This window comes from Clupea harengus, chromosome 3 (assembly GCF_900700415.2).
Source record: "Clupea harengus chromosome 3, Ch_v2.0.2, whole genome shotgun sequence".
In the NCBI taxonomy this organism is placed as follows: domain Eukaryota; kingdom Metazoa; phylum Chordata; class Actinopteri; order Clupeiformes; family Clupeidae; genus Clupea; species Clupea harengus.
Genome location: NC_045154.1, coordinates 31,830,972 through 31,851,032, shown reverse-complemented (window position 1 = coordinate 31,851,032; position 20,061 = coordinate 31,830,972). Strand labels below are relative to the sequence as shown.

Genomic DNA, 20,061 nt, shown 5'->3' with positions numbered 1-20,061 from the left:
TGAGCTGAGCGAAATGGACAGATGATTATGAGCATCAAGTAACAGGTGACGCATGCGAGAGTACTCTTGCTTTGTGCTCAGTGTCAACTCTGTAAAGCCTCTGTTTTATCTAGCAGAATGTTGTCCCCTCAATGCTATATTTCAACCATTGGCTCTACGGCTCCATTCTCTTCACCCAGATACAACCAGCATCCATCTCTCTATTCTTAATTTTTTTTTCTGTGTGCAATTTTGTGTGTGTGTGTGTGTGTGTGTGTGTGTGTGTGTGTGTGATGACGCACTCTGTAAATTTCCACCCCTCTAACACCAGCCTCACGTGTGTGTGTGTGTGTGTGTGTGTGTGTGTGTGTGTGTGTGTGTGTGTGTGTGTGTGTGTGTGTGCGTGCGGGTATGGACGATGGATCCCGGTTGAGGTGGCCCCTTTGCTCCCATCAGCCTCTATGTCATTACTGGTGACCAGCTGCCCATCCCTATCAGCTGCTGATCTCTATCCCTCCGTCCACAGCCAACCAACGACCCCCCACCCCCCATCCCCAATCTCCCAGCCGCCTGACCATAGCCAAGCGAACTGATGCTATTTCAAGGCCAGACTCACTAATAATGTCACTCTGCTTCAAAGAGCAGAGCTGAACAGTCTCTCCAGAGAATCCCCCCCCCACCCACCATAGATAAGATGAAACGGCCATCAACCCTGACAAGGCCTCCCAACAAGAATTGCTTGGTCTCTTATTTTTCTTCATTATGTCAACCATACAGTTTCTATGAAGATATTCTACAGATTTTATTGGTGTTTGTACATTTAATTTATACACCGTAGTATACTCGCATAGTTTTCAGGGTGATTGGATAAAATGCAACTCCTGTAAGAAATCATACTTACTTTTTTAATTAAATGACTCAAAATGTACCTCAGCGTGTGGGCCATGGTAATCTTTCTAATGAAACATGCTTCAGTAAAAAAAAAGTCACTTGGTCATTAATTGGGAGCCATTCAGTTTGACGGAATGGGACAATCATTAGTAGTTGATAGGACTGGGCTGGATTTTAATTAACTATGCTGTTGTGATGGGGTAAATGTGAAAGGTGCTATCAAACCCACTCCTCCCCCGCTCCTGTTTCTTGTATTATTTAAAAAGCCTCACTGCCACTAGAAGTAAATCTACTCAGTTTATGGCAGACCCAAAGTCTCACACCTGGGATTTTCGAATGAGAAACTCGCTCCCTGATGCCTGCCTGCCTGCCTGTCTTTCTTCCCTTGCCTGTCTCATCCGCCTGTTCTCGGCTGTCAGCCCTCCACTCCACCTCTCTCCTCTTGCTCACTCCTCCCTGGTGCACAGATGTCTATCTTCTTGATACCCAAGGGAGTGCAGGTTGGTCCCCCCCCCCCCCACACACACACCGACATTCTGGCACACACACACACACAGGCTCACCTGCTCATCTGCTGCTGTGTCTTATGGCTTTTTATTCCTATGTGATACTGCAACTCGACTCATGTAGGGATGGAAGCCACTAAACACACAGTAAGGACTCGGCGCGGAGGAGAGCCGCCTACTGACCCAGACTTGAAATGGCAGGTCAATTTCCTCTGCAATCAGGTTTCAGTCAATTGTGTCCCGGGGTTTTGCCCGACCGGTCATTAGGATAACAGAGTTATGGTGGATCTGAGATCAGTGTGTTCACACTGCAGGGCAGGCCTTGAGGGCGCTACCATCTGTCATTTCACGAGAATGCTTCAACAACAGATGGGGCAGCACAAAATATCTAATTTCTATGCAATTAAAATCATATATATATATATATGCAATTAAATGGCAATCTGCATGGCAATGGTGCAAATAAATACTCTATAAACTGTTTAGATGTGATTGAAAATAATGGAAACAGTTAATTTTAGCAAACAGATGAATTACACAGAATGCACAACGGTTTCCAAACTCAAGAAGTTTGTGTGCGAGGATACATATATATTATGATATGTGTTTTTTCAAAAAAATACCTCAGTTGTTTTATTTTATAGCAACTCAGCATTTTGCCTCATTTTGCTAATTGTTGAACAAGTTGAGAAAAATCAGCTTAATGTTTCTCCCTCAGGACTTGATGTTGACTACTTTTTAGCAGAATGTCATCGGTAAGAGACTGAGCCATGGGTAATGACCGTATTATGTCTTGTAACTTTAACTCAACCATACAGCTTAACAGTGATCGTGGGTTTTAGTTTGCTCTTTCTGTATTTCAGAGATATACTATTACATATAATATTACTACTACACCATACTAACATACAATATAGTTATATTTCACTACAACACCATGCTATTGAAGATCATGAAATGTATTTACTGTTAATATCAGACAGTACTGGTTTTCTTACAAAACTGCTAAATTTGAACCTGTATCAATCAGATACTTATATATTTTTTGTCTTGCAGCTAAAGAAATGTGTGTACATACAGTACTTTGCAAAAAGTTTAGGCACTTTAGTTGTTTCACAAAACATTTGTCTTAGACGGTTATTCTATCCTTATTATCATTAGTGTATTAATAGGAAATATCATATTCAATTTTTTTGCAAACTGCAAAAACTAAAGGCCATCATATCCTAACTGGCAGAAACCAGTGTAACTTGGGATTACATAAAGAGACTTAAATCCACCCAAGAACTGTGGCAAGTTCTTCAAAATGCTTGAAACAATCTACCTGCCAAGTACCTTAAAATGGAAGTGTACCTATAGGTGAATTGATGCTGTTTTGAAGACAAAGGGAGGTCGCACCAACTATTGATTTGATTAAGGTTTTTGGTTTACTGTACTTTGTATGTTGTTATTTGATTTGGAAAAAAACTGTCATGTACATGTAATTATTTTTGAAGTGCCTTAAAGTTCTGTATGTTAATCTGATTCCCTTCTATGTGTATGATACATGATCTTGATTTATATTTAGCCACATACCTCTACTGCCTTCTACTGTGTAAGAAAGAATGCTATGACTAACTTGGCTGCTTTACTTTGTTATACTTTTAAGAATAAAATTGCAAGCAAATACTTATTTACTAATAAAATTTGTTTCACTCATTTGCATTTAATTGTCATTGAATCTTGTGTCAGTGAAGGGATTGTGCTTGCTGCTATAATATTATTGCAGCAGAAATGGCAGTAGTCCTCTTTAATTACGCCATTAGGTCCATCACTCCATGCTTACAGGACTTAATGTGCCGCTTTAAGACACAGCCCATTGCCTCTAAAAGGCTGGTAGTTTCATAACGCGCCAGCCTAAGACACCTTCAAAGGGCTCATTGTTTTCGTATTGATCACAGGCATTTTATTCAGAGGTAAGGCTCAGAAGGCATGGAACAATGCGTGTCCATTAACCGGAGAAGTGAATGTCAAAGCAAAGAGCGGCCACAGAAAGCCTGAGTGCCTTTGGATGAGAAGGTAAAAGAATACTGCAAGAGAGCTGCAATCCACACGTATCTTTTGAATAGAGGCCTTCACCCTGCAGAGTTTATTATATTTATATTTATTATTTATATTTATATTTATCATATTCAACTATTCAGAGGCCAGCAATCCTGACATGCAGTTTATGTCCAGCATTGTTGGAAATCTTTATATAGTGTTGTGAGAAATAGACGCAAACAGAAAGAGAATTTAAAAAGTGATATACCGTAAGCTACTCTCATCGTCTCCCTTTCAAACGCCAAGCTTGGTTTTTTATTACAGCCATTACTTATTTGGTAATACTAGTCTAATGTATGACTATTCTTACAAAACAAATCACTCTGTGATGCTCCAAGCAGTGTGAAATATAGCATCACTTTACTTCAGACAACAAAGAAAGACACAAAGGGAGACAATTGCAGACTTTCAATGACCAACTTTATGAGGCACTTTGTGAACCACTTCAATGCCAATCATAGTCTGAACAATTCCCTTTCTTCTTATTCTTCGACTCTGTTGCATATTATTAAAATAAACCTTTGACATTATGCATTGCACAAGAAATAAACTACCTACAATATTATACAAAGTTAAGATACATATCAACAAGATAAAGCACCTTTTTTGAATCTAGTAAATATGAGTCCTAAACAGTTGCAGGACAGACAGATGATGGAGTGTGGGTTTTCTGTGTGGAGACGTCAGTGCACGGGAGAGCTTTCAGATAAGGGCTTGCTAGCACCTGAGTTCGACAGATGTGATCTCATGCAATTGATTAAAAAAGGCTGTCATAATGCCCTTTCCAAGAAGCCAGATAAACACTCAAAAAGAACTGCACCCTTTGATATGATCAACAGTATTTCCTTCTTGCATAGTTTTTTTTTTTTTTGCAGGACCTAGAGTACCAGCATGTGGAATGAAGAGAAGAGAAACCGTGACCTATTCCCTTCCAATGGAGGACATTTGTGTTCACATTACAGTACAACATAGTATAGCACCAGTTAATGTTATACAAAAGCCAATACAAAGAAATGTAAAAGGATATAAAAGCAGTAAGTCTCTAAAGCATAAACAAAGACATTTTGCCATGGTCCATATTATTTTGAAGAGTCCTTTGGCCCTGTTCTCCCAAAAGAATAACAATTCTTGTGAAGGTCATACTGTCATGCACTATTTAACAAAAAATATTTTCTGTTTATTTTCAAGTAATATTTTTTTCTTTTCTTTTTTTGTAAATGAAATAAAGTCTCTCTTAAAAAGATAATGTCAAACTTCAGAGGAAAGGGAATAAAGTCCTTTCAAAAAAGTTCCTGCACATCATATTTTATATTTTATAAACTAGTCTTTTCCATTGGTCCTCACATTAATGCAACAGCACATTTACAAAAGAAGATGAAAAAGAAATAAAGTGACTAAATAAAAAGTGAAAACGTTATCACTGAGGGGAGAGTCAGAACATGTCCCTGGTATAGCCATGGCCGCCACTCTCCGGCGCCTTGCACTCTCTCAGGGTACTCTCCTCAGTTTATTGATTCCGAAGTGTCCTTCCTTAAAGGAATTTTAAAGCTAGTGAGTTTCTGGCCAAACAACTGGCTCAGGAGGTTATTCTGTGACTCTGCAGTGCGGTAGGAGTGTGTGTCCACTGATCTGACCCCTGCTTTAGGTCTGGACTTGTTCAAGGAATTGTTCATTGATGGCACTGACACTTTAGAAGTGGGGGACTGGACAGGCCTACCAGGACCTAACCTCTTCCCTTTAAAATCCACATTTAAATGTCGTACAATCTCTGTCTTCTTTGGCGGGTAATTGTCGAGGGAGCCTCTTTTGAGATGCAGGCCAAGAGTCCCTGTTCTGTGCTTGGAGACATTCTTGTTGCTGACAGTGTCATCCTTCACAGACGATAGCACAGGGTAGTCACCTGGGGCATCTGGCTTTCTGGGGCCTGAGGGGATTTCAGCTTTACCAGGGCGGAACTTCTTCTTCACCCGCGAGTCAATGCCAAGGTTCTCCCGCGCAACCGGAGATGATGTCCTCTGTGAGCTGTGGGCCGGTTTCAGCTCTTTCCTTTTTTTCTGTGGTCTCGTTGAATCCCTGTCTTCGTTGGATGACGAGGTCAAGGGAGTGACCTTGGCATGATGGACAGGTGATACCTCCGTGGGACCAGAAGCCAATGCCCTTGGGCTGGTTCCGGGGCAGTGCTTGTGGTTCTCACCTCCTTTAAAAGATGCTTTCTCCTTGATCTGAGGAGAGACAAATTGTTCGGTGCCACTTACAGATGGAAGGTCTTTGCCTTCAGTGTCACTGCCCGGGGTGAGAACAGGGTGGACTTTAGCTTTCTCTTCCCTCATTTGTTCTGTCAGGTTGGGGGAGTAAGACATGGGCTGGTCTTTATGGGGCACGTCAGGGGCCTGTGGGTCACTCAATGGTACATCTGAGGATTCTCCCACCTCTGTTTTGTTGTCATCTGCCTCTTTTAAGTTGTTTTGGATATTTGCTTCTGAATAACACTGTTTAGGTTTGATTGTGCAGTCTCTCTCAACTTCAGTAACACGGTTATCCTTAGCTGATGTTATGGGTGATACTGGTTTTGGGCTACCAAGAGGGTCATCTTCTTTCTTAACATCACAGGTGACTGTCATACACGTGTCATCGGTGCCAATATTATTCGTCTCTTGGGCAGTTTCAGTGTGGGACCGGTCGTCGCTTTCCTCTGTCTTTGGTATAGCATGTAGGGGGCAAGTCTGGTCTACACGGAACTGACATTGTTTGAGCTCGCCAAGAATCTCAACTTCCTCTGTCTTCACATTCGCATCATTTGTCTTTCTCTCGTGTTCATCGTCACTGCACTGCGTAGGCTCAGCCGTTGCAGATTTTAACACCTCCATGTCTGCACTCTGACCTAAGTGGCAAGAGGCAACACTGGCAATACCACTGTCGGAGCTATTTTCCTGTAAATTCTCTGGTAGGGTTTTCCTCCTCTTACTTGGTGGCATGTTGAAGCTGTCATCTTTGGAAGAGGACTCAGGTCTCAGTTTGCAGGGCCTCAGGACCCCTCTGAACTTGAAGATTTTGTTTCCCCCAGCGAGATGCTTCTCCATGTGGCGGTCATACTGCTCCTTCTTGGAGAAGATGTAGTTGCACGTGCTACATATGAAGGACTTTTTGATCACGTGCATCACGTCAGCGCATAGCTCACAGGTATACAGAGTGGTGTGTTTGGAGTCAGACTCGTCTACCTCCTCATGCTCATTCTTCAGGTGGTCCTTAAGGTCTTTGGCCTCCTGGTAGGAGACGGGGCATTTGTGGCAGAGGAAGATCTTCTGCAAGCTGTGCACCACGAGATGTCGCTGTAGCTTGAACGGTTTGGGGAACTGTTTGCCACAGTGGTGGCAGTCTCTGGAGGGATCTTTGCAGTTGGGATGCATCTCGACATTCTTCGGAGTGATCTCGGCCTTCTGAAGGACCTCGAGTGGTGTGAAAGTGCTATGTTTGTTACCCCCGCTACTGCCCTTGGTCTTCGTCACGGTGGGATCACTGTCATCGACTGTCTTCAGCTCTTGCCCTGCTGTGTCAACTGTGGCTCTCTTATCCTCCTTGGATGATGACTTGGCTGAGTCCCCTTTAGAGGATTTGCTGGGTTGGTGCTGCATGATTGAGGTGATGAAGTTCTTCACAGCGTTTTCCTGCATGAAACAGCCTGGCATGTCCAAGATGGAGCTCTGAGTTTGGCCTTTGCGGGCAAACTGGGTGGCGTGTTCGCGCAGGTGCTCATTATACATCCACACGTCTGATATCTCCTTTAGGCACATGCCACATGCCCAGACTCCCGCCTTGTTTTTCGCATGCTTTTCTCTCAGGTGATCTCGCAGTTGCTCACGGGAGCTGAACTTGCGCTGGACACACATGTAGCAGGTGGGTGGTGGCGACGGGTTATGGGAGAGTTTGTGGAAGTTCAACTCCCCCAAGGTGAGGAACCACGTGAAGCAAACTTTACACTTGTACTGTTTGTCCTTGGGTTTCTGTCCTGCCTCCAATCGCTTTCTGCCCTTCCGCTCTGCAGGCTTCTTTGCAGGTTTTTCACTCTCAGTGGGAAGACTCTGCAACACATCATCTTCATTGAGGATGCTCCCAACTAGCGGGATGTCTTTGCCAGGTTCAAAAAATTGAATTTCTGGAAGTTGGAATGTGGTGTTGAGGTTCTGAATGTCAATGCTAGGGAAATGTGTAACGCTTTCCTGGACGCAGGGAGCACCAGGGAAAGTATCCGCTAATTGGAGTGGGCAAGAAGGACCAGTAGGTTCCGATTTGCAAGATTGGTCATCTGGAGAGACCTGGGGATCTGTGTTGTCAATAGCATTTGAGGGCTCCAAGGGCACAGGGACTTTGCTAATGATGTCATCAGTCGAGCACAAGAATGCCATGCCATGGTCTGTGTTTTTTTCATAGCTCTTTTCTTTTGTCATGCTGTCACTCTGACCATCTTTTTCAGCAGAACCTTTAATCGTGCCTTTGTGACACATGTCTAACATGATTGCATCATCAATAGATATGGTTTCATATTCACAAGCGCTGATATTGTTCACAAATATTTTGTCAGTCTTCTTTTCCTTGTAGTCCTCTCTCCTGTCAAGAAACATGTCAGCAGGAGGATAATCTTGAACCACTGGAATATTTTGTGCTACTTTTAGCTTTTTATTGCTCTTGCCGTACACCCTTGGGCACTTTTTTCTTTTCATTTCCTCAGTTCTAGGGAATAACTGTGAAAATGTACTCTCATCATCAAGGAGGGCGTTAAGGTCTGGTCCGAGACCCGAGGGACTAGCTGGGGCATCTTTAAAAGAACAGGGGGATGAGTCAGCACCCTCTGTGGGGTAATTACTCTTTTCACTCTTAATCTCCACTTCCACTTTGTGCTCTAGCACAGCATCCATGCTTTCCTGTCCCAAAGGATCAGTCTGTGCAAATGTTGTTTTCATGTTGCAAGTCTGCTCCCCACTCATGTCAAAGTCCCTGCCAATCATTGCATCTGTTCCACTGGTGCCTGGTTCTTCTGGTGCTACTGAGGTTTTAAGGCCGCTGTGTAGGGAATCACTTTCATTTGCAACAAGATCCTGCTTTTGAATATCAAATGGTTCCGTGGGAACTGTGGTGAACTCAGGATCATTAATGCCACTCTCCAAAGTATGTTTTTCTGAGCATGCCACTTCAGCCCCTTCATGGCTATGGGCTGTATCTGTTTTTTCAGGAAACTGATAGCATCCTTGCTGGGACACGGATGGAAACTCAGGGGGTATGGAATGCAATATGTCTGCCTCCAGCATGGTAAGCAGCTCCTCAGGAAAAGGGTCAGCCTTCACAATGTTAAATGGATAACTCCCACCTCCAACTTCAGGAATTTTGTTTTTCCAGGTTTTGCCATTTTTTCTTGCCTTGTCCATTGCCGGGGGACTTTTCTTGTCAGTACGGTTAGGCTCTGATGAAGCGTCTGGTTCACTCGCAGTACTGTCTAAAATCAAACCTGGCTCCTCTAGATTAGGAGACATTCCATCACCCTGTGTTTGCATGCTGTGCAGATTCAGTAGTGGCTGGACGTCTTTGTGTAGAGACACTGGTGTTTGATAAATAGATGTATTATTGCTCATGGTTACACTTGTAGAGGCTGAGCTCACATTGGTCTTCACCACATGTTTCATGGCTTTGTGTCTTTTCAGTCCTGGCAGAGTGCGGAAATACATTGAGCAAATTTCACACTGAAAGTTTCCTTGGCCTGTGTGGTGGGCACCATTCTTTTTTGGGAAGGCTTTTGCCTCAGCATGCTTTGTAAGCAGTCCCTCTTGTAATTGTTCCGGGATTTGATTCGGGGGTGTTGATGTCGGTGAAGATTCTGCTGCAGCCTCTCCCTGGCTTTGGGGAGCATTCTCATCACTGGACTCAGCATTGCTCTCTCTCAAGGTAAAGGACATATCCTCATCGGGACTCGTTAATGTGTCAAAACTCTCACCATCTGTTTTCTTCAATAGGCCCAAGTGTAAATCCATGAAATCAATTGTTTCAAGAGCCACATGGCAGTTCCCCATCTTGCTCACATGTATTTTATTTGTAGAGGTGCATTCTTGTTGTCGACTGCATGTTACATCACTGTATGAACATTTGTCATTGTCTTGAATATGACTCTTTTGTAGGGGAATAGCAGACATGTCCAGTGCCTCTAATTTGTTTGGATTAGCTGACAAATTTTGCCCCTGGACATCATGTGCTGTGCTGAGTTCATTTGAGGGTAACAGCAAGTCAGTATTACTTTGATCATCACAATCCGATTTTGGACTTCTCTTTATACATGTGTACTCATCAATTTCTTTTTCCGATGGGAGAGAGGTGAAGTTATAGTCGAAGTGATTTTCAGAAACCTCTTTATAATTCAGGGGACTTAATTTGAAATCATAAACAGAGTCTTTGCTTGGGAATGTTTCAGTTGTAGAGGGGACAGTGAGGTTAGAGTTTACAGAAACAATGGAATCACAGACCATCGTGTCAGATATAGACTTTTCACACTCGGTCATTCCAAATTCCAGCTGAGGGATAGGGGAGTGGTCCAACCCTGCAGCTACTGCTGTCGTTGATGGTTCAACAATGAGTGTTTCTTTCATGCAGTGCACCTTATTTTGTTCCTCTCTGGGTACCTCTGTTTGGGTAGGCTCACTGTTGTTACTCCATTTTGTTTTCAGCTCAGTATCCTCCATTTGCAAAGAAGAGCTTCCGTGTGGGGAATCTGGTAAGCAGGGGCTTAGTGGAGGCATGGCTAAATGCTTGCTCTGGTCCTCCTCCTGAATATCATCTGTACAAGCTGGGGTTTTGGGGGATGTAGCCATGGTTAGATTGGGCTGTTCCAGGATCTCTTGATACCCTGGGTCCTCTGTGATTTTAGCAGGGAGCTCTGGGGTAATCACCTCACTAGTGTCCTCATCAGTGTCTTTAATTGGGTCAACATGGCTTGTGTGAGCTGGAGAGAAGTGCTCAGTGATATTGATCTGGGGTGAGGCATGACAAGTGCTCTCTGCAGTTTCAGTCATCTGTGTGCTACAGTGATCATCAGTCATGTTTTCTGTTTGACTTGAATCACTGTCCTCTGGAATGCTGCATGGCGGATGAACTGCTGGATTTTTTATATCTTCTTCTGCAACACTTTCAGATTCCTTCAGATCCTCATCTGTCAAGTTAACCTCTTCCACACGTTCTTGATCCTTTTCCACTGCTTCATTGACTGATGGCTTGCCATGGCAAGACTGAGAGACCTTTGAGCCTCTGGATGCCTCTTCAGTGCCTTTCTGTTCAACTTGTAGTTTGGAATCAATTTCGACTGCTTCCTGCTCCAGCTGGCTGTTGGCCCAATTACAGTCTTTTGTCTGCTCTTGGTCATATTGGATAGTGGTGGGAAACAATAATTCTTGGGACTCCGACGAGTCTTCGTGTCTCTTAAGAGCTTTGCTCTGGAGATGTTCACGTATTTCCTCAGGATTTTGAGGATCATGTAGTTGTGACGCCAAGCATTGAAATGGCCCCTTCTGAGGGCTTTCTGTGACGTCTGCATTACTTGGGTGACTGGACTTTGTGAGGAGTCATTCAGTTTCATTGAGTCTACCTCTTCTGGCATTTCACAGCCTAAACTCATGGACAGAGGAGAAGCATAAAGCGCCTCGGATTGTTTTTCTGACCTCCTTGTGTCTGTTTCAGATGTAGTCTCATTTCCCATTAAACCCTGATTAGTGTTTTGGCAGTCGTTCTGAGAGCGCTCTGGGCTCGACTGTAAACGTTTTGATTCATGCAGTGGCAGAGGCAGAGGGTCCTTCTTAAAGATGGAGTCTGAAATGACTTCCAGACTTTTCATAAGGTTTTCTGTGTACATTTCATGCTCAAGCATCTCCTCAGACTTGTCTGTATGTGGGCTCTTGGCATCGACGTCATCCTCAGATCCACGAGGCATACCTGGGTGGTCGTCTTCTCTCTCTGTCACAGATATGTCACCTCCGGTGGCAACTTTGTCATGGAGAGTGTCGTGAGTGTGTGTGATGGAGTGGGTTGGGGTGTGGAGGCAGTGCTGTGATTCCAGAAGGCCAAACTGAAGGGGGCTAGCCCAGGGCATCTCAGGCTCCGAGAAGCCTTCAGAGTGTGGATCAGTTGGCAAACCTGGTGCTGTCAGTGCTAAACTCTCTCCAGTACAGTCCACCTCCAGCCCACTCTGCTCATTATCAGTTTCCTGGTCCAGTCGCAGGGGTGAGAATTTGCTCATGGTCAGCTGTTTTGGTAGCTCCTCATCAAGCAGTGGCGATGTGCTGAGCTTGTTTGTCTGCAGCTGGCTCTCTAACTCTGTGACGATTCGCTTGATCTCCAGCTCATCCTCAGACACACAATTACTCATGCTTGTGCCGTAGTTCATGATTTTGTCTGGCAGAGAAAAGGGCACTGTGTTGAAATTGGTCTTCCTCTCACTGCCTGCGTCTGAGTCGTCTTTGTACTGGGAGATCTCGTCTGGTAGCTCTGGAGTGACATCTACCATTAGGCCCCAGTCTCTTTGCTCAAGGAAAGGAGAGAATGAGGACTCAAACATTTCCTTCTTGTCCGTGGTGGGCTCCAATGGACTAAAGCTGTCCTTGTTCAGCTGTATGTCTGGATATAGGTTGTTGTCGAAGGCACCAACAGTGAGGTCGCCAAACATTGATGACGTGTCAAATGAGAGTGGAGATTTTAACAAACTCTGCTCCTGTTCCAAGGGACAAGGTATGAGGCTATGTCTCATGGAGTTTTTCTGCATTGCAACATCTTGTAAATTGGTAGGGGACAAACACACTTCATCCATTAGCACATTGCACAGAGATGGGGGCTTTGTAACCAAATCAGTGTGGAAGTTTGTTGGTTCTTTGCTGTCATGTGCACCATCAGTAAGCTTATCAAACTCAATTGCTGCAGTATCTGAAAGTTGCAGTGTGACATCACTGACACCATCATCTTTTCTTTTGTGAGATGGTTTCACTTTTGAACTATCATCCTTCTTGTGTTTGCTGTAACTGTTGGACTCCTTGTTGCTTAGTATCTCAGATGAATAGAGTTTAGAGCTGGAGCTGCTTTTGTGCCTCTCTTTTGTGAGACATGTGGACTCTTCTGTTCTTGCTACGATGCCTGTCTCACAGCTGAAGACGTCCTCCTTTGCCACGGCGGACACCTCCGTGCTTTTGAATCTTGTGAGGCTGAAAATACTCCTAGTCTTGGTAAGTTCAGACACAATCTCAGTGTTCCTGCTGCTACTGCTTGAGCATTTTGTGGTCGTCGAATCCTCTTTGTTGGCAGAGAGAAGAATCTTCTCAGTGCTGTACCGCTTGGTGTTTTTGGAGATGGACAATGCCACGGAGGTGTTGGATTCTCGGCGTACCCTCTGCGGTGACCTCTCAAGACCATTCTGCTCAAAAGAGTCAGAGTCCTTCCGTTTCACCTCCACTTTCCTCTCGCTGTCTGAGTCTGTGCGATCAGTGCTTTTGGGGCTACTGATGCTGTCGCTGGAGATACTCACAGAAGTGCTGAGCTCACTGCTGGTGGAAGATCTGCTGCTCCGTCGCCTCAGCCTCTCTTTCACGGGAGACAGAGACACATCGTCCACCTTTTTGGAATCAAAGCAGTCATTTTTATCCTGCTTCCATGAGAGGTCCCTGCTTTTCTCACTCCTTGCTCTGCCCTTGCACTCCTTGGTGTACGTGTACTTGCAGCGGATGCTCTGGCTAAGGCGGCCTTGGCTTGCTATCTTCAGAGGCTCGCAGTCTTCGTCAGAGTCAGACACGTAGTCATACTCCCTGAACGCGGGGGTCTGCACCGTGGGGGTTAGTCTCTCCATCACCAGGGAGAACTGCATGTTTTTGGTGCCTTTCACATGGAGCTTGTTCAGCTTGTTTTTCTGCTGGACGATTTTGTGGATGAGCTCCTTGCTCCAAGTTCCTCCGCCTGTCCTTTTCCTCTTCCCCTCCCGAGCGACGAGCCTCTGGGTGGTCGACGTCCTACTGCCAGACGGGGATTGAGGAACAGAGGATTTAACAAACAGGGAGCTTTCCTGCACACTTTTAATTCCACAGCGCTCTGAGAACGTTTTGGACAAGACAAAGCGAGGATTACTTGAACTTTCCTCTAATGTCGTTTCTGACTTTCGTATTTCTTTCCCCCACTTTTTATGGTCTCTGTTTTTGTCTGGTGAAGACACTCCAAGGCTATCTGGCGAGTTCTCCTCTTTGGAGTTGGTGTCATCGCTCTGCTCTAAGCTCTGATTCTCAGTATTGCTACTTTCTGTCTGTTTGCTGTCAGTGCTAAGGCTGTCTATGTCAGAGTCATAAGGGAATTTTCCTTGTGTATATGACCTTTCGCTAGCTGTTGCTTCGTGTTTTGTTCGACTCTCAAACATCACAGAGTCTTTGGTTTTCAGTGTCTGTCTGTTTGACGTGCACTTGGCAGTTGTGAGTTCATCATCCACAAATGCATCGATAAAGCTGCTGTCAATCTCTGCATTGTCAGACTGATACCCAAGACCATTCAGAGCTTCTGTGATAAGGCTGTCTAATTTAGCATCCTCCATATCCAAATCAGGAAGAGAAACAGGAGGGTTGTGACCACCTGAAAACAGTTTTAAGGGGTCATCCTTGGTGTCAACTTTCGCTTCAGCATCAGATATTAGTTCACCATTCTTGCTCAGTCCAAGCAGAGATAAATGCAGATCTGATGGGCAACGTGACATTTGTGAAAAACCTGTCCCAGGGGCCAGGGCTTTGGTGGGATCCATTTGAAACTTTTTGGTGTCCTCGTCTCGTCTGTCCTCATCTTTAAAGTCGTTATGTGCAAATGTTTGCTGTCCACAGTACTGCTTATGTTCAAGGAAAGATACCAGGTTGTTGAAGTTCTGATCACACTGCTTGCAAGTGAGTAACACATCCAACTGGTCGAGGTTTGCTGTAGCTAAGGAAGTGGCCAGTAGTTGATGGGCAGAGTACTGGGGTGGAGGGTGGTGCTCCATCCCAAAGTTGTCCATACAGCCTTTGCTACTCTCCATGCTGGACTTTGTATGTGTTCTGTTATTCTGCATGAACCCCATCATGTCCTCTTTGGGTCTGTCTGTGGGGTAGGGTAGACTACGCGAGGCATCTGAATGGAAATGGTGATGGTTCGAGTTGAGGTGATCAGTGGATGTCAGTGCCTTACTCTGTTGCTGATGGTAGAATGGTGGTGGGCCAACAGGCTTTGAGATCTGGTTGTCATCAGAGCTGCTGTTGACAGGGCTCGTAGAAGCAGGTGAGAGGGACGAGCACGTACTACTAGAAGCAGGGTTTTGAATGGGGGAGGGCAGAGGGGACTCATAAGGGGACACAAGCATCATGCCCATGGGTGGCACCTGCATAGGAGGATAGTTACACCCTCTGGTGGAGGCCCCAGGTATTGACTGGTTCATGCCAAAGTACAGAGACTTATTCTTAGCATCGCAGGCCTGTGCGTGACTTGCCTCAGCTTTGCTTTTATAGGGACAGGGGGGCAACCCTGTGCTACATCCCTGTTTGACACTTTCCTGTCTTTGGTTTGAGTACCCTTCAGTGGACCTTTTGTTCTGGAAGGTGCCAGGGCTTTTGAGCGGACCAGCCTTGTGCAATTTGCCCTCATCCTGCCACTCAGAAGGTGCGATCACAAACGACAGCTTCTGATTGCTCAACTGCCTGGAAAGCTCAATTCTGTTCTGGTTTGGCACGGCCGATGCAAGCCGTATCTGCTGCCAGGGCATGCGGTTGTTTTTACCTGGCCCCTGCCTTTGATCGTGTGGGGGCTGGCACTGAAAGGGATATTTCTCAGGCAAGTTGGAGTAAGCCACAGAGTTATGCTCCAATGGCGGAAAGGGCTTGTTCTGCCCCTCCCACGGCGGTGGAGCCCGGCTGTGGCTTTTGCTCATGTTCTTATCATTAGGCACAGGGCCCATATGGACAGCATTGAGTGGGGGGCTGCCGTAAGCTTTGCCTGGAAAGTGCATTTGAGAGCCGGAGCCCTGTGCAATGTTTCTGATATGGTGGACGTTGCTTTGAACGAGTACCCTCTGGTTGGCGGCGGTGGCGTCTTTTGGGTGGCAGCTCGTTTTGCCCCCCGAAGATGCAGCTCCATCCGTGTTGTCCGTCAGGGTGCCCTTGCTCTGCTCTGAGTTGGGAGCAGAGCTCTCCCCCAGGCCAGGCTCCTCGCTCATGCCCCTGGGGCAGTGCATGGATGAAGGAGGCCCCTGAGGGACCTGCAGGTACGGCTGCGGCTGAGAGGGCAGGGGGTACGGTGGCCTGTCGTCGCTCTGCTCACTGCCAAACTGGCCGCTGCCCTGTAACGCCTCCTGACCCTCAGCAGAGGTCTGGAAGGCAAACGGGTTGTGAGGCACCTGGCCAGGAGGAGCCAATGAAGCTTCCATGTAGTCCTGTGATGGAGGGTTTGGGTCGCAGGGGAAAGCGTCCGTGGCCAAGTCGTCCTGCAGTGAAAAGCCATACTGAAAGGACATAGGCATGAATCCGGCCTTGTTGTTAGGCTCGACCACAATGTTGGCTTTTTGCACTGTAATCCCATAGGAGGCACCGGTGAGTGTCCTTTCTGGCGACTGCCACACATCTGTCCCATTCAGCTGAAAGTCTGAGAAGAGCATCTGGCCAGAGGCCTGTGCCCCGCTGGCGTCCAGAGACCCCACTGGCTGCGTCAGCGGCTGCTGTTGCTGCTGAGCGGAGGCCGGGTGCTGGGGAGCAGGTGGTCCTCCTGTGGAGCCCGCCACCGCCTGTGAGGTATAGCTTGGGGAGGTGAGGTTTGAGGGGCCCTCTTGGAAGCAGCGGCTGTAGTTCCGCTCCTCCTGCTGCAGCTCGGCCTCCCGCTCTGGGATGCTGGGCACGTGGAACCTATAGCTGCCGGACACCGGGCCTTTGCTGGCCTCCAGCTTCTTGGGGGGCGGCACCTTCTGTTGCGGGTAAGCGATCCCGATTGTGGGGTTGTTGGAGCGGGGGTTTGTGATGCTCAGGCGGTACAGCTGCTGGGGGTTGCCGCGATCCGACTTGCCAGACTTTTTGCCCTTGTCTCGGTTCCGGCTCTTGCCGCTGGGAGACTGGGGGCTGCCCTTACCGCTGGGCCATGGCCTGTCACTGGTGAACTTTGGCCGGTTCTGCAGCGACTTAAAGTCTATTTTTCCTGCCTGCTGGGGCCGTATGACGGCCTCACGTTGCTGGGTACTCTCTCGGTCCTTGTCTACAAACTTTGCTCCATTGCCTGCCACCCGTGGCTCCACAGTCCCGTTCAGGTAGTGCTCAGGAGAATCTCTCTGACCTTTCTCACTGTACTGCTCTCTTGTTGAGCGCTCCTCGAGTTTCTTAGACCCCCTGTCCAGTTCTTTGGCGGCATACGTTCTCTTAGTCTCTCCCGCCATGGTACCAGCACGGAGTTGGTTCGCCAGGCTAGGTCCCTTATCCGTGCCGAGAGCGACACAGGGACATTGTGCTTTCGAGTGCTTTCGAGAGATCTCCTGTCACATAGGTAGAAAGGGTATTGTCTCTTCTCATTAATCTCCCCTGTCCCTCTTGACTGAGAGAAATCCCATCACTATCTGAGTAGCCTGCAAAGAAACAGAGCACAAACAAAGAGAGTATCTCAATTAGAATAATGTATATTCACTGCAAAATCCAATCCAGTCCATAATCCAATAATATCTCACAAGTTAATATTCTGATATAATATGAATTAAATCAATACAGAACAAAAATGATGGTTTTGATGAGAAACAGTAAGGAATCAGGAATCAACACGGTCAAAGTTTTGAGGAACTCAAGTAGTCTATTTAAGTACCAATTTTCACCATAGGAGGGCAGTCTTGCTATATTTTTGTTAAAGTGCAACAACAGCTCAAGAGGACTAGAATTTTCCAAAATAAAGTCCAGGAGCTTTGCATTAAAGTCTGACAGATCAACCCTTTTAAAATGATTTTCCCTTGTTTTCAGCCGTATGATTTAGACCAGGGCAGTACCAGGGGCAACAGTTTGATGATTACACTGGCACGTTACACCGGCAACTAAAAACATCTTGGGTATTTATACCGTTCCAGTGACTTTCTAATTATCATCAACAACGGCAATAATACTTTAGAAAAGAGTCATTCTTGATTCATAATTCCATGGTGTAAAATCACACATACAACGGTGTCGCAGACTTACAAAAACAAATCAGCTTAGCAGATGGGAAGCATTATGGAGGGCTAGGGGAAGCAGGCACAGAAGACCAGGCTAAACGGAAGAGAGGAAAAGACTGAGGATGTCTGAGAGAACTGGGCTATTGATATAACAGGCTTAGCACCATGAATACCAAGAATTTACTCTCAAAACTGGTGGATTTGGATGGGAAGCGACAGCAAGATGTTTTCTGATGCCAACATTGGTGTCCTAGAGTACATTTACATTGAATCATTAAGCAGACGCTTTTTATCCTAAAGCAACTTACAGTAAACGCATTTCCATTAGTAACCAACGTGGATTCCATGGGATTCCAACCCATGACCCTGGCCTTGTTAGCACCTTGCTCTACAAGTTGCTCCAAACTGTCGAGTAGAGACACTGCATATACTCTCTGCTCTGCGTTGCGTTGCGTCTCTGTTCTTTCATCTGAGGTCAGACAGCAGGCAGCTGAGAGGTAGCAACAGAATGCGATCCCTGTGCCAGCTAACCAAACGCTAACGCTCCACCCTCCCTGGGCCAACGTTTAATTCCAGTGACACACACCAAGCAGAAAGCCTCGTTTGTTGCACAGCAGCACTGCCCTCCTCCTCACACACAATCCAGGCCTTTGACTCTGCCCTCTGTGCCGTGTGTGAGTGACCACAGCCACCAAGCAAAGAGTCACACACCCCTGGACCGGGCCAGCTCCCACTGTATCCATGCCTTCAGACCATTTGGGAACTGGGAGAAACATAATCACAGCTCAACGCTTGCCACCCACCCACATACACAGACACACAGACACACAGACACACAGACACACAACCACACACACACACACACAGAAGGGGAGAGTGAAGGCGAGCAATGTACACAAACGGCTCTCTTTTTCACACAGATGTTTAATTAGTCATTCCACTGCTCATGAAGGCACGTTGCGGTACTCCGTCAGATGATAAAAAACTGCAATATTCCAATGAAGATCAGAAGAAGGAGGAGGGTAATAACGCTGACTACCATGGTGGGCTTTAAGAAAAAGGAGGAAATGATTTATCATCGTTATCCAAGCTTTTATTCAGCTTCCTAACTGGAGCATAGGAACACCTGTGATTCTTGAAGACGGCTCACCGGGTGTCTCCTGTCTGGCACGGGGGAAAAATCCAAAATATCCAAGATTGATTTCAGCTTCCTTGTCAGATGCTCGTTCAAATTGATTCCTCCTTGCTAACGTAAATAAATCAAAAGCAGGGCTTTGCACAAGGCTGTGAGGACAACACTCCAAACCGCAAATCCCAGTCACATGACCTCCTCCCTCTGAGTGAGGGCACTGTGGGAGTGTGTGTGTGTGTGTGTGTGTGTGTGTGTGGGAGTGTGTGTGTGTGTGTGGTGTGTGTGTGTGTGTGTGTGTGTGTGTGTGTGTGTGTGTGTGTGTGGGAGTGTGTGTGTGTGTGTGTGTGTGTGTGTGTGTGTGTGTGTGTGTGTGTGTGTGTCTAAATGACATGTCCTTGCCGTGTAATTACAGAGCTGCAACAATGACTGAGAGGGAATCTGCTGTGCATCACTGAACAGAATGACAGGGAAAAGAGAAAGGGAGGGAAAGAGGGAGGGACACTTTCGTTCTTGAGTTCACTTTCACCAGGAGGCCCCATTTCTGGACTGTATTGGATCTATGTTGTGTGTGTGTGTGTGTGTATGTGTGTGTGTGTGTGTGTGTGTATGTGTGTGTGTGTGTGTGGATCTATGTTGTATATCTAGGTACTCTGATGCTCAGTCTGCTGATTCCACAAGCTACCATGGGGTAGTATCAGTGAATTATTAGTGAATGAAAAGTATCAACTCATTTCTCCATCTCAAATGTTATAGTAGGTTTTATGGTTTCAACTTTGACTGGGACATCCTGTCTCTGTGACAGTCAGACACAAACATTACACAGGAGTGTTGGCTTTGGCGAAGGAGAAATGTCAGCAAGCAGATTATACAAACAACAAAACAGAAAAAAACGAATATTTTGACTGGAAACTGCTAATGGTATTCAAGTGGCAAAATACTGATCATTTTGCCACAGTTGACATTTGTTTCGTGTAGGGATGGGGGGATATAACACTGAAGCTCTTTCAGAATGACTGGAGGAAGACCAGTGGCTCCGAGGGCCATGTCAAACATAGTTTAGGTTAAACCATCAATCTTCTTCAGTCATCATGGTAATGTACCATATTAGCATTAGTCAACATTGCCAGTTCCATTGAGCTGGGCTGCCTTGACAGGTAGCGTCTTACCATAGTTTGCCTGTGTTTATTTTGTAATTTGTAATTCATATTTAAATGAAATAGTTCCTGGAAATTTTAAGACACGAATTTGGTCCGTTTTATGTGTTTCTCACAACGCACTAT

At 46.0% G+C, this 20,061-nt stretch overlaps 2 protein-coding genes across 3 annotated transcripts in view; both read right to left on the bottom strand.

Moving 5' to 3' along the window:
* Nucleotides 1-3,861: 3,861 nt before the first annotated feature.
* On the bottom strand, nucleotides 3,862-10,655 carry LOC116220059. The gene has a single exon (XM_031565398.1). It carries the CDS (start codon nucleotides 10,535-10,537, stop codon nucleotides 4,961-4,963), a length of 5,577 nt encoding a protein of 1,858 aa, XP_031421258.1. The 5' UTR covers nucleotides 10,538-10,655; the 3' UTR covers nucleotides 3,862-4,960.
* LOC105900427 (zinc finger protein 469) overlaps nucleotides 10,651-20,061 on the bottom strand; it is a 56,291-nt gene continuing 46,880 nt past the window's right edge. Inside the window, exons 1-2 of one of the 2 annotated variants that reach the window (XM_031565396.2) lie at nucleotides 17,958-18,453; nucleotides 10,651-17,079 (exon numbers count right to left, since the gene is read on the bottom strand). In XM_031565396.2, coding sequence (XP_031421256.1) covers nucleotides 10,651-16,893 — 6,243 coding nt within the window. In that variant the 5' untranslated portion in view covers nucleotides 16,894-17,079; nucleotides 17,958-18,453. Of the gene's footprint in view, nucleotides 17,080-17,957; nucleotides 18,454-20,061 lie in introns of those variants that run through there. The other variant, XM_031565395.2, reaches the window with a different exon arrangement.

Excerpts from the sequence above, each read along its gene's own strand:
- LOC116220059 (XM_031565398.1), bottom strand. The coding sequence starts at position 10,537 with ATGACTGATGATCACTGTAGCACACAGATGACTGAAACTGCAGAGAGC.